Source organism: Pinus tabuliformis, chromosome 5_2 (genome assembly GCF_031772625.1).
Source record: "Pinus tabuliformis cultivar Carrire ecotype Pingquan chromosome 5_2, CPIR1, whole genome shotgun sequence".
NCBI lineage: Eukaryota > Viridiplantae > Streptophyta > Pinopsida > Pinales > Pinaceae > Pinus > Pinus tabuliformis.
This window is the reverse complement of record NC_142306.1, coordinates 84,237,706-84,250,915: the sequence shown is the minus strand read 5'-3', so window position 1 is coordinate 84,250,915 and position 13,210 is coordinate 84,237,706. Positions and strand designations below refer to the sequence as shown.

At 37.7% G+C, this 13,210-nt stretch overlaps 1 protein-coding gene across 1 annotated transcript in view; it reads left to right on the top strand.

The window, feature by feature from the left end:
• The window catches only part of LOC149157651 (uncharacterized), a 94,897-nt gene extending 83,996 nt beyond the window's left edge, over positions 1 to 10,901 (top strand). The window contains exon 4 of the mRNA XM_089433753.1: positions 10,650 to 10,901. Within this exon, the coding sequence (XP_089289879.1) occupies positions 10,650 to 10,901 (252 nt within the window). The remainder of the gene's footprint in view (positions 1 to 10,649) is intronic.
• Positions 10,902 to 13,210: the final 2,309 nt, after the last annotated feature.

Genomic DNA, 13,210 nt, shown 5'->3' with positions numbered 1-13,210 from the left:
TTTCCCTGTATATTTCCCAAAAGATTTCTTTCTCTTCAAGTAATCATGCTTGCTTTCTTCTTTGCCCTCTTTTTCCACTTGCATGCTGTCCATTTTCTGTTGTAGCTCTTTTTTCTTTTCTTTTGTTTTTTTATTTCATTTAATCTTGCCCATTCCTTTAACTTGGCTCTTACATTTTTTAATTTTGTCTCGCAAATGTAATGTGGTGAGCCTGATATTCTTGGTTCTCATACTTTTTTGATTATCTCGCTGATTTTTGTGTTGTTGTCCCAAGTTGAGCTGTATCTGAAAGGGAGAGGGCCTTGTTTTTCCATTTTGCCCAATATTATTACTACTGGTTTATGATCCAATGCAGTGGTGTGAATGATTTTTGATTTGATAGAGCTGTATACTGCTGCTATACTTTCTTGGATTAAAATTCTATCCAACCTTTCTTTGATATTGCTTTTACCCACTCTCTTATCGTTCCAGGTGTATTTCCCATTATTTGGGGGAATGTCCAAAAGGCTGTACTGCTCAATTATTTCTTCTAAAGAATTCCTGAAGGGATCCGCTTGATAAATTCATCCAAATTCATCTTCAATACTTCTTACCATATTTAAATCTCCTCCTAAAATCACTTTCCTAGCTTGTGTTTCTTTTAACACTTCCTTCAATGTGGCCCAACACTGTTCTTTATCCTTATAGTGGTTGGGGGCATATATATTTATGACCCTGTATCTCTCTTTTGTGTTGATTTGCCTGAGGTTCGTTATTATCCAATGCTGATCTATTTTCTTTTGAATTAATTCCCATATTCCTTTTTTCCAAATTGTGCATATACCCCCTAAAGCTCCTGTTGCCTGGATAGCTTCCCCTTCATATTTTCTGGATTTTTTTTTAAGATTTTCAGTGTCTTGGTTGCTTGCTTTTGTCTCCTGGATCATTAAAATATCTGGGTTTTCATTTGCTAATATATCTCTTGTTGCATTTTCTTTAAAAGATGTCCCCATTCCTCTACAATTCCAGGAGACTATTATCATTATTTACCTGTTGGGTGGTACATAGTTCATTTCCCCTTTTGATGGTTTTCTCAATGTTCCCTGTGCTTTTCCCTAGGAAAGTATCCATAGGTTGTTGCATTCTTAAAGCCATTTCTTTTGCTGCAGCGTCATCCCTTAGTTCTTTATTTGTCTTTCTTCCCACTTTTTTTTGGTTTTCAATGTTTGGGAATGCTTCCTTTGCTTGCTTTCTAGTTAAGATTCTATCTACTGAGGGAGGCATAGAGAGGTGGGAGTTTGAGACTCTGGGGGAGTAAGGAAATTGAGATGGGTTGGGAGAGTGAGGGGTTCTAGATCTAGATTTAGGTCCAGGGGATGGGGGAGCAGAAGGATCCAATGGATCGAAAGGATTTGCAGTGGCGAGGTATGCATTTGGCGAGGATGGTAGGGCTTCATTGGATGTTGTGGGCTGCGAAGAAGGCTAGATTGGTTTTTTATTAAATGTCTTCTTTCGATTGACCTACTCCCATTTATTTTCCAGTTCCTCTGGTTTTTCACTTTCATTTTCTTTTCTTTTTTTACATCTATTTGAAAAATTACCATATTCATGACATACCTTGCATTTGAAGGGAATCTATTCGTAGTCCAGTTGTTTTATATGCGTCCACTGGTCCACTTTGATCTTGATAGCTTCTGGGAGTCCTCTCCCTAAATCCACTTCAACACATATTCGGGCGCATGCATGCATATTTTCCTTCGGCTCGCATCTGTCTATGTATTTCCCAACTGCATTTCATATGGATTTAACTGATTCGTCTCCCCAGCAGTGGAGAGGAAGATGCGGCAATCTAATCCATACAGGTACAGCGCTTGGGACATCCATTTCTGGATCAAAGTTCAGCATCCATCTGTTCAGATACAACCCCCTTGTATCCATAAAATACGGCCCATTCCTGAATATGAAGTCTTAGTTCTCCTTGGTCTCGAAACAAAAGGTGTAATACCCTCTACTGCAGAACCTGATCGGAATTTTTCTATTTATTGAAGCCGACCAGTTTCTTTCTACCCATTTTTGGACAGTCTTGGGTGATAGCCACAACTTGGTAAACTACCCTACTAATCCTCATTCTGCCAGGGATACTTCTGCTTTTCGTAGGAGAGCAGGAGGAAGTGATATCTCTGGTACTTCTTCCATTATTTTAACAAACTTTGAGACTGCTGGTCAATTCTTTGCCGGACCCATTGCAGAAATGAGGGAGGCGAAGGCTTTGGTTGTTACTTCCGATTCTTGCTGGTGATCTGTGTGATGATCTTCGTTCTCTAATGGATCCATATTTCTCTAACCTCAGCAGCAGTAGGCCATTGAGGGCAGCTACATATGGTTGCGTGCTTGCAGTAGAAGGTGCTAGCTTACAATCTCTCCTTCCGTGATCTGGATTTGAACCTCAGCAGCAGCAGGCCGCTAAGGAGCAGCAAGGGCTACGGCTCTGAGTGTTGCAGCAGCTAGGGCTATGCGCGAGCATCCTCGGCAACTCTCATCAAAGTTCGATAACTTTTAACATGTTTTATAATTTTTTCAATTTCAATATTATTTATAACATTAAAGCAAAATAAAAGTTTTTTGGATATTAGTTTACAAGAAAGTTATAATGGTGTTTAAACCTTTACTGCTATTAATGCCATGATTTAATGTTTCTGTGTTAGTAGAGATACCATTATATAACTTTTTGAATTTGTTGGTCTCTTTTAACCTTTTGGATGGAGGTTTCTTCTCATTATTCTTGGGATGTTGCTTCTTTAAAGGTTGGATCTATTAATTAACTAAACTAAAGTTTATTAACTAAATTATTAATTATTTCTTCAAAACTTTATAACTATTAACCATACTTTGGAGAGAGGTGTTTGTTTCTACCAATTTTCTAAGTACCCGTGTCTTCTGGGTTTATGAGAAAATTTAATGGAGTTTTAATGTTATAAATACAAGTTAAATAGTGGACAATTTCATTTATTTATCATAATTTTCATTATAACACTATTATAAAATGTTTTGACCTATCTTTAAAATAACTAATATTTTTGGAATTTTCAAAAAAATATAAATCAAGGCAACAACTATATCTTGTAGAAAAACAAAAACCAATATTATTGGAATTTTGAAAAAATATAAATTGAGGCAAAACTATATCTTATGGTAAAATGAAAAAAATTGAATTTTTCAATCTCTTAACTCACTTTATAAAATTGAATTTTTCAATCTCTTAACTCAATTTATAGTACTTTATGTATTGACATTCCATTTGAATGATTTCTTCTATTGTCTTCTACTCTATGATTACATTATTTTTGGCATGCCATACTCTTCTTCACTTCCTTTTTTGGATAGATTTTAAAAGCAATTTGCAATTGGATTTTCCACTGTGAAAATTCTTGACCCAATTCTAAAGGTTAACATTAACTTGAGTTTAATAATTTTTAATTTAATTTAGTTGCATTTAAACTAAATGGTGGGCATTAGCTACTATGTAGCCCTTGTTTGATACGTAAATGATATGGCGTTCAATGGAGTTTTTGATAATAATTCTTTGAAAAAGTCGTGTCACATTGTATGAATAACTTATATTTTCACTTGAGGAAACAAAACAAATTTTCCCTCACAAATCTAATAAAGTCAAATGATCATATAGCTAATATTTCACCCTTTCTAATATCTATTAGAAATACTACTTATATTTATTAATCATTATTTAGAAAGGTAACATTATATGTAATATTAAGAGAATTTGAATATTATAAACCATACTTATAATCAAATATAAGTAATAGATTGTAAGAATAATTATAAAGAGGGGTTGTTGGAGTGAAGTTGTGTTCTGCTAGGGTTTCTAAAATTTTCTGTTTTGCGCGCTATAATGGCAGAGTCGAGGGGGCTTAAAGACCCCCTCCTTCTGAGATGCAGTCACGGGTAAGGGTAAGGAACCCGAAACCTCTTTCTTCACAAATATTACGACCTACAACGCATACAAATCCTCCAAAAAGTCAATTGTCAATCAGCTTGGAGAGGGAGGGGCGGGAAATAACTTGGACCAAAAGACCAGTGCACAAAAGACAGTCGTTGGGGGCTCATAACAAGCAACCGCAAGAGAGAAAGCTCAGACTTAGACTTAGTGGAGCAACAACTGTAAGCCAAAAACGAAGAAAATCCCAGTTTTGGAAATACAAGACCCTGATGTAGTGGCATACAGAGATTTCATGCAAGAACATGCCATCATCTGCAAATTTATGGGCATTTGTCCCTTAAAAAAACCTTAAATTGGTGGATACAAACCAAATGGCGCCCAAAGGGGGAGATTAGGCTTCAGTTGGGATCTAAAGGATTATTTACAGTAATCTTTGATCTCCTAGAGGATCAAGATCACATTTTTTAGGGAGGCCCTTACTTCCTCAACTCTGCAGGACTATACATGCGATATTGGAAAGAAAATTTCACACTAGAAAAAGAGGACTTCACCAGGGTACCTATTTAGGTCAGGCTCCACTCTTTGCCCATGGATTACTAGGCACCTTAGTTTTTAAAGGAAACAATGACAAAATAGGAGAGTATATCAAAATTTCATAGGGCACGAGAGCCAACCATTATGTCTCATATGCTCGCATTTACGTCTATCTAGATGTCTCGAGTGCACTTCTGGAGGCTATAAATTTGGTGTTCAGGGATGAGGTATGGCTTCAAAATATAGACTATGAACACATCCCATTCAGGTGTAGAAAGTGTCATGGGCATGGACACCTCTTCATAGGTTGCCCCTACAATGTCTCCCAAATGGAAAATGCTCACGCTCAAAAAAAAATTGATGAACAAGGCTTCACAAAGGCAGCAACTAGAAGCTAGAATAACAAAATAAATCAATGAAAAAATGGTCAAGGGCCTCCTCCAATCAAAAACAAGTTCAAAGTTATGCAAGAGGAACAAGAAGAAAAAAACACAGAAGAAATCACTCTGGAGGAAGGCGAAATGATGAACCAGCAACCCAATCTCCAAGAACAGAACTGGGAGAGCACTCCTAGTCAGAGCCTCAACAAGATCGGGTTGCACTTAGAAGATGCGGATATGGACAAGGAAAATAAAGAAGATTCGGAAGAGGAACAAGTTATATAAGAGGCTTTAGGAGGAGCAGATCTCAACACGATAGCAGAAGTGTGGGAAAAATGAGGTCTAGTAGTAATCCTAGAAGAATACATTCAAAAAATAAAAGGATCATATATAATTCAAGAAGAGATAAAATAGACCACAATGAGGAGATAATCAGAAGATCATGTCAACAAGGTAACCTTGTCCAACATTATAGCTTATCAGTACAACCCCAAGGGACTAGGACAGAAGCGAGGAAAGAAAACAACAAGCCAACTCCTATAGGAATTGGGCGCCAGATTAATCAATGAGGGAAAGGTAAGAGCCCTCACCCTAACCCCAAATATTTCTCAATGAATTGCATCTCATGGAACATCAGAGGCTTAAACAGTCCTGCAAAGAAAAAGACTCCTAAAATCAAGGATAATGACAAACGAGCCAGAAATAGTACTCCTCTAGGAAACAAAGCTCGCTATGGAAGATTTGTTAGCTTTACAAAAACATTTTTACAAAAGCTACATTTACTTAGTCAATGCAGCACAGGGCACAGTAAGAGAGAATTTGATCCTATGGAAGGATTTTCTTTACGAATTAATCTCCTGAATAGCAACAAAAAACTCTATTACAGTAGTCCTGAAAATCATAGGAACCTCTAAAATAATATGTGTTACCAACATCTATGGACCTCATAGAGTTGAAGAAAGGATCCAGATGTTGAATTACTTAATGGGAATTATTAAGGACATACCTCATCCCTACAAAACCATTAGAGGATATTTTAATATGATCCTCAACCTTTCGGAAAAGAAAGGGGGACTTAGAAAATTAGACAGGGATGCAGAGACCTTTCAAGAAGCCATAGATAGGATGGGACTTGTGGATATGCAAGCGGTTAATGGAACTTACACATGGTATAACAGACGAGGAGGGGATAGATAGATAGCCTCTCGACTCGACAAATTCCTTGTCTCTGAATCTACCTTCTTTTCCTCCTGGGAAACAGAGTGTTGAATCCTCCCTCAATTGGGATCAAACCACTGTCCCAACCCCTAAAACTTCATATCTCGGCAGCCCCTAGGAATTGACCCTTTAGGTTTGAAGATTTTTGGTTGGATCATCCCGAATTCCATAACAACATGAAAAACTGGTGGTCAAGCTCTCCTCCTTAGAAAGGTACCCAAATGTACCAATTCCAACAAAAGTTAAAGCATGTAAAGAACAAAATTAAACAATGGAACAGGAAGTCTTCAACAACATCATTAAGGACAAAAAGGAGTTGGAGAAGAGAATGGAGGATCTACAACAAAAAATCATCCATCAAGGCATCACTAATCAAATGAAGGAGGAGGAAAAATATTTGCAAAAATAGGTGGGAGGAAAGAACCAAGTAGGAAGAAAAGTTGTGGCAGCAAAAATCCAAAGTACAATGGATCAAGTGTGGGGAAAGAAACACAAATTTCTTTCATCACTCCATGATCCAACATAGAAAAACCAACAGAATTATCATCTTGAGAAAGTAGATGGGGGAATGGATAACACTCATGAGGATATTTCAGAGGAATTGAATAGCTTCTACAACAATCTCCTGGAGTATCCCCATATAGATAGATCCCAGGCTATCAGAGAAATCACCAGCAACATCCCCGCCATACTGAATCAGGATCATAATACGATGTTCTGAAAGAGTTTTCTATGCAAGAAGTTGTATATGCAGTGATAGCCATGCCATCGGGCAAAGCTCCCAGTCCTGATGGATTTACCATCAACTTCTCTAAAATATGTTGGTCATTCATAAAAGAAGAGGTCCACGCAATAGTGGAAGACTCGAGGGTAAACAAAACTATGTTGGGAGCTTTTAATACAACCTTCCTCACTCTAATTTGTAAGGAAGGAATTGATTCTCCGGATCGCTTCAGACCTATAGCCCTTTGTAATGTCATCCATAAAATCATCTCGAAGGTGTTAGCTAACAGGCTCATGTCACTACTACCACTCTTGATATTGACCAATCAAGTAGGGTATGTTGAGCGGAGGCAAATCCTTGACAACATCATTCTCTCTCATGAAACTATACACTCACTCCAATCCCTCAAAAACTAGGGAATGTTGATGCAACTTCACATGTCAAAAGATTTCAACAAAATAAGTTGGGAATATATGCCGGAGGTCCTCAAGGCCTTTGAATTTCACTAGGATTGTGTTGAATGGACTATGGCCCTAGTTTCAGGCGCCTTCTGCTCCATTCTTCTCAATGTATCCCCCACCCAACCCTTTGTCCCCACAAGAAGAATCTGGCAGGGTGATCCTCTGTTCCCCTTCCTCTTTGTTTTTATCGTGAAAGGACTAGGATGATCTATTCAAGCTACCAATGTTAATCATAGCCTTACTGGTCTCAAGTAACATGCCTCATCCCCTGCCTCTACCCACCAGCAATTCATTGATGACACCCTTCTTATGGGCATTCCAACGGCAGATGAAGTTGAAGCCTTAAAAAGAATTCTAAACCTATTCTTTGAAGTGATGGAACCTTGATTGACCATCAGAAAAAGAAAAAACAAACAAACAAACAAAAACAAACAAACAAACAAACAAAACAAACAAACAGAAAAACAAAACAAAACAAAACAAAAAACAAAAAAACAAAAGCAAAAAAAATCTTCTTCAATACCGTTAAAAAAAAACAAACAAAAAAATATTCTTCAATACCCTACTACCCATCCAAAGAAACATCATAAGGATCTTGGTATTTCAAATCTTCTCCCTACCCTCGAAATACTTGGGGGTTCCCTTAACAGACAAAACCTTAGGGAAATCTACCTGGGAGGACCTCCTCAATAGGTTGCACAAAAAACTAAGTAGTTGCACATTCTGATCTCTCAACCTAGTAGGTCGTCTCATTCGGGTCAAGTATGTTCTACAAGCCATGACACTCTACCTTTTCTTTGCTCTTACAACCTCAAAATCTTTTACAAACGTCATCCACAGCATTCAAAGGAGCTTTCTCTGGAAGGGCTCAAAAAAATTGGGCCTTAAGTGGATGGTATCATATATGCAAGCCAAAAAATGTAGGTGGGCTTGGCCTTAGGGATCCTTATCTCGTAGGGAAAGCCCTGGGGGGCGAAAACTTGGTGGAGATGACTAGATAATCCCAACACCCCTTAGGCCCAACCATCGAAATCGAAATACGCTCCCAATCACAGGTACAAATATCTCATCATGATCTCAAGCTAGGCCCTGGGCCGAGTCATATGGAACTATGCATGGAGAAAAAAAGAAGTAATTCAAAAGCACATCTTTTGGGAGATGCACAATGGGAAAAATGCATTATTTTGGGAGGATGCTTGGTAGTAGCTTCCAACCCTCGATGATGAACATCACGCTTATCTCCAAAGGTCTATGCAAGAAAAAGGAAAAATTCATGTAGCACAATACTAGAAACCTATCACTCTTGGAAGTTGATGGAAAGAATGGCTGAGCAGGCAGGAATGGTTGCCCTTTCCTAAAAATGTGATCTGGAATTATTTTTATGATCTCCTTAAGGAGCATCAAATCCAAGTGGATCACAAGGAGGATAAACTGAGGTAGGGAAAAACTCAGCAGGTCTCTTCAACCTCAAGGAGGCTTATGGCTACATTGTGAATCATGAAAAAATGCAACAAAATATAAGATGGAACACTCTATGGGGAATAGAACAATGGCCCAAAATCACCCTCTTCCTTTAGCTCGTTCTGCACAGCAAAATCCTCACGTGGGACAATCTCTAGTGAAGAGGTTTCACAAGACCATCCAAATGATGTTTGTGTGAAACGCAGGAATAGTCTATCAATCACCTTTTGAATACCTGCGATTACACCACCAAGCTCTGGGAATGTGGAGCAGAAATATTTAGGATGATCAACAAGGATAGGGCCTCGATTCATATTACCTTGGAAAATTGGTGAACTAACATTTCCCCTCACCCGGTTGTCGATTGGGCCTAGAACCTCCTATTAGGATCCATTTTTTGGGTTACATGGAAAGAGAAAAAGCAAGAATATTCAAAAAATGTGAAGAACTTTGGGGACAACCTTATTAACATGATCAAGCAAATAATTCTAAAAATTGTATCCATTTCATAGATCCCCACTGTGCAAGGCCCTCCCTATGTTCTCGACCTTCATATCTTGCAACTTCTGGACCTTGAAAACATCTCCACTATCATTCCCATTCCCCTGCCACCCTCTCCTGAAATTCCAGATGCATGGCCTCCACTGGAAAGCAACGTGTTCAAACTGAATTATGACGGGGCCTCTAAATAAAACCCATACACAACAGACTTTGGTGGAGTGTTAATAAATCATAAAGGGGAAATTCTATGGATCTATCATGGAAAATTAGGAATAGCTACAAATAACGCAGTTGAACTCCAAGCCATGGAGCATGGACTGGCTATAGAAAAAGAACAAAATTTCATTCCACTAATCGTGGAAGGAGACTCCATGATGGCTACCCAAGCTCCCCGAAATCTCCAGTATGGATCCACAGTCAGCAAAGTAACTGACAACTAGAGGTAGACCAAAGCACTTCACCGCATCCAACAACACATAAATGACTTAAGTGGGATCCACTTTCAAGCGGTCCAAAGGAAAGCTAATATCGTGGCAGATCAGCTCGCCATTGAAGGAACAACAAGCAGGGATACGTTACACTCCCATGCATGGAGGGATATTGGGGAAGGAACCCTCTCCCATGATTATGTTGCAATCAACACCAAAGACATTGAGGGTTGCAATATTAATGAGACCTCCACAGGCTTGCAGATTCCTCTTATTCAACTCATACAAACCCCCTAAATCCATGTGATGTGCTCCACTCCAAGCATCAAATCCCATAATTTTCATAAGATTCCTTGATCGCAATGATGTTTCAGGGTAGCAGTCGCCGCCTTCTCAACCCAAGTACTAATAAACTATCTCAATCCTCCACGGGAATTGATTACATAGATCAAGAAAGATTTCATGGATTTATTACCACTATCATTCTCCTCAGCAACCTCATCTCACAATCGCCCTATGGATACCCCTTTCCTGATGCTCTCCACCATCATTCCTACACCCCCCGCTCTCAAGCTCTTTGTCCCTGCCATTCTCGCACCTCTGGCTACCACCCTCTACATTATCTTATTAATAGCAGAACCACTCCCCGCTTTTAATATGGCCCATGCCCCTCTTTTTGGAAATATCCCATCCACCAACCAGTGCAGAGGTTGGAACATGGACAGTTTGAGCCACACCAACCTACATCTTAGGACTAGAGCTAAGTCAACTACTAGGAAAGTCGCCCTAAACTACCACAACATTGTCCCCCAAGAGACCAGAGAGCGAATCGTCGAGCTGGGAAATCAATCCAGAAACATTAAAAGAAGGACCAACACTAAGGAAATTGAATCATAGTTTGAGTGGATCCTTGACTCAGGGCTCATAAGATCCAGAGAAAACTTGTACAACATAATTATAGAGCTTTCATGGGATCTAAAGACAATTATGGGCTTGGCTCTGCAGGAAAACATCCAAGCCAACAAACGCATGGAGGAAAAGTTGGATAAACTGAAAGACAAGTTCATTGTTTATGTCGAAATTTTCCACCATATGAGATTTGTTACCAAGAACTCCCTGCACTTTGCTCTGCTCAAGCGTCAAATGGTGACTTCTCAGGCAGGGAGAGAGATCACACCAAGCATTAAAAGAGAATCGGGTGGTGCCTCGGCAAGCCAACCGACCAGTGAGGGCGCTCTTGCAGGGTGCACTCCATAGACGCCCATCATGCTGGAAGAGGACCTTTATGCCTGTTATGTCTTATGTGGTTTGTGTGCATGTATTATTGGCTTCACACCCTATGCACTAGTTACTTTTTCATTTTTGTCTAAGGTGTTAAAGGCCAAACTACTTGTAATAGTCATGACAACCTGGAGGAAAGGCTTATAGTCACCAATTTTGTCACTAAAGTTGTTTATGATGTGGGGCTTGTAGACATTTATTTTGTTTCGGAATCGGTTAGTGTTAGTCTATCTAAGACTAGCATGTATAACATTGTAAATCACTACAGAAAGCCTAGAAAAGCACTTTACTGCCAGTGGTGAGGCCTACAATTTGATCAACCATGCACATTGGATGCAAAATGTAATATTATGATTTCTATAATATAATACAATTATCTCTTACTTAAAAATAAAAGAAAAAAAGAAAAATTATAAATATTTAATAAAAATTCATATGGATAACGTATGTATGTTTTTGTGAACTTTAATAGTTAAATAATTGAACATATCTCTTTAAAAATATATCATTATTATTATATTTATTTCATTGAATGTGTAATCTTAAAAATATATCATTATTATTATATTTATTTTAATTTAAATAGTTAAAATTTCTTTAAAAAATTATTAATAATATAAAAATATACCATGATCATACGTATAAAAAATTAATAATATTTTAAAAGCTTATGAGAAAATTTTCAAGTTAAGGGATTTTTAATCTATAAAAAATAGAGTACAATTTGATAACTCAACTCATATCATGATAATATAATTTATAGCTAATCATTAAAAATAATGCTTTAATATTATACCATTTAACTTTATGATAATGTAATTTATAACTAATTATTTAAAATAATACTCTTTTTTTTGGCTTGAAGTATTATTTAAAATAATACTTCAAGTTGTATATGATCTTCCTGGCTTGACTTATGGCTTGAGGAGCCGTAACCCGGGGGCACCTAAGTTTTCAAAGTCACTTGGGAATCGCACTCAGTTTGGGCCACACCAGCCCTTAATTGACTAGATTTTTAAGCATGTCTCCTCCTTCTAACACAAGGTACAACCACCCCCCATGAGGTTTGATCCTGGGTCGCCTTGCTAACGAGGTCCATCCTCAACTAGGTGTGCTAGTGGGACTTGACTATTTAAAATAATACTTTAATATTAAACAATTTATAAATAAATAATAATACGGAATGACATCTATTAAACATCAGATATCCTACAATTTGCATCATGATAATATAATTTATAAGTAATCATTTTTTTGTACATTGGAAACAATTATATTACTATATAAAATAATATTACATCAGGATCTCCAAGTGTCTAACATAATGTCACATCATAGGCCTCCACTTGTCCAAAATTAGCGAACTAGGCATGTTTTCTCAGAAGGATCCCCGGTACACACCATGTATACAACAAGAACACTAACCAAGACAAATGAACATTCACAATAACGACCTGAGAACAATGAAGAATCTGAAAAGGTGACCAACAATTCTAATTTCGACCCCAAATGTTTATTGTGAATGTATAGGAGGAAGAACATGGATCCAAAGACTCAATGAGTCCCAGACACCTGGATAAGCATAAGAATAGGAACAAAAGATCAGAAACTACATCATTACCATCCAAATCACCATTCAAACGCCACAATACAAACCTAAAATGGAAGGACTAAAGTACAAGACACACTAATGGGTTGAGGTTAAAAATAGACAAAGATGGAGAAGGGTAACTCCTCATTGAAACATCACCCTTTAGATCTGAGACAAAACACGCGCATGATTACAAATTTAATGACCTGCACCATGTAGTGGATGATCCAACATTCCTCCTCACCCAACAAGGGGAATTTAATAGCCCTTATCATCGGTTATACCTCCTGAGGACACTCAACCATGCAACACCACACCGCCCACATGTGGAGCATGAAATACAAAGGGCACATCATTTTATAAGCTTGTCAGTTGATCCACTTGTTCACGATAGCCACCCCCAATGGGGAAATTTATAAGTTATCATTTAAACTAATGTCCTAAAATCAAATAACTTCTAAATAGATATTCATATTAAAAGAATATGTATTACAAATAATATTTTTATATTGAAAAGTTAAATATATATAAACTAAAATGAAATGCTTTTATTTAAAACTTTGAAGATAACCTCGTATCATGATAATATAATTTACAAGGCACCTCTTTGCACCCTAAAGCCAAGTTGAAAAATCGTGGATGGCAAGATCCAAAAGGACCCAATGGTTCTAAGTCCATTTTTTGCTCACAATTC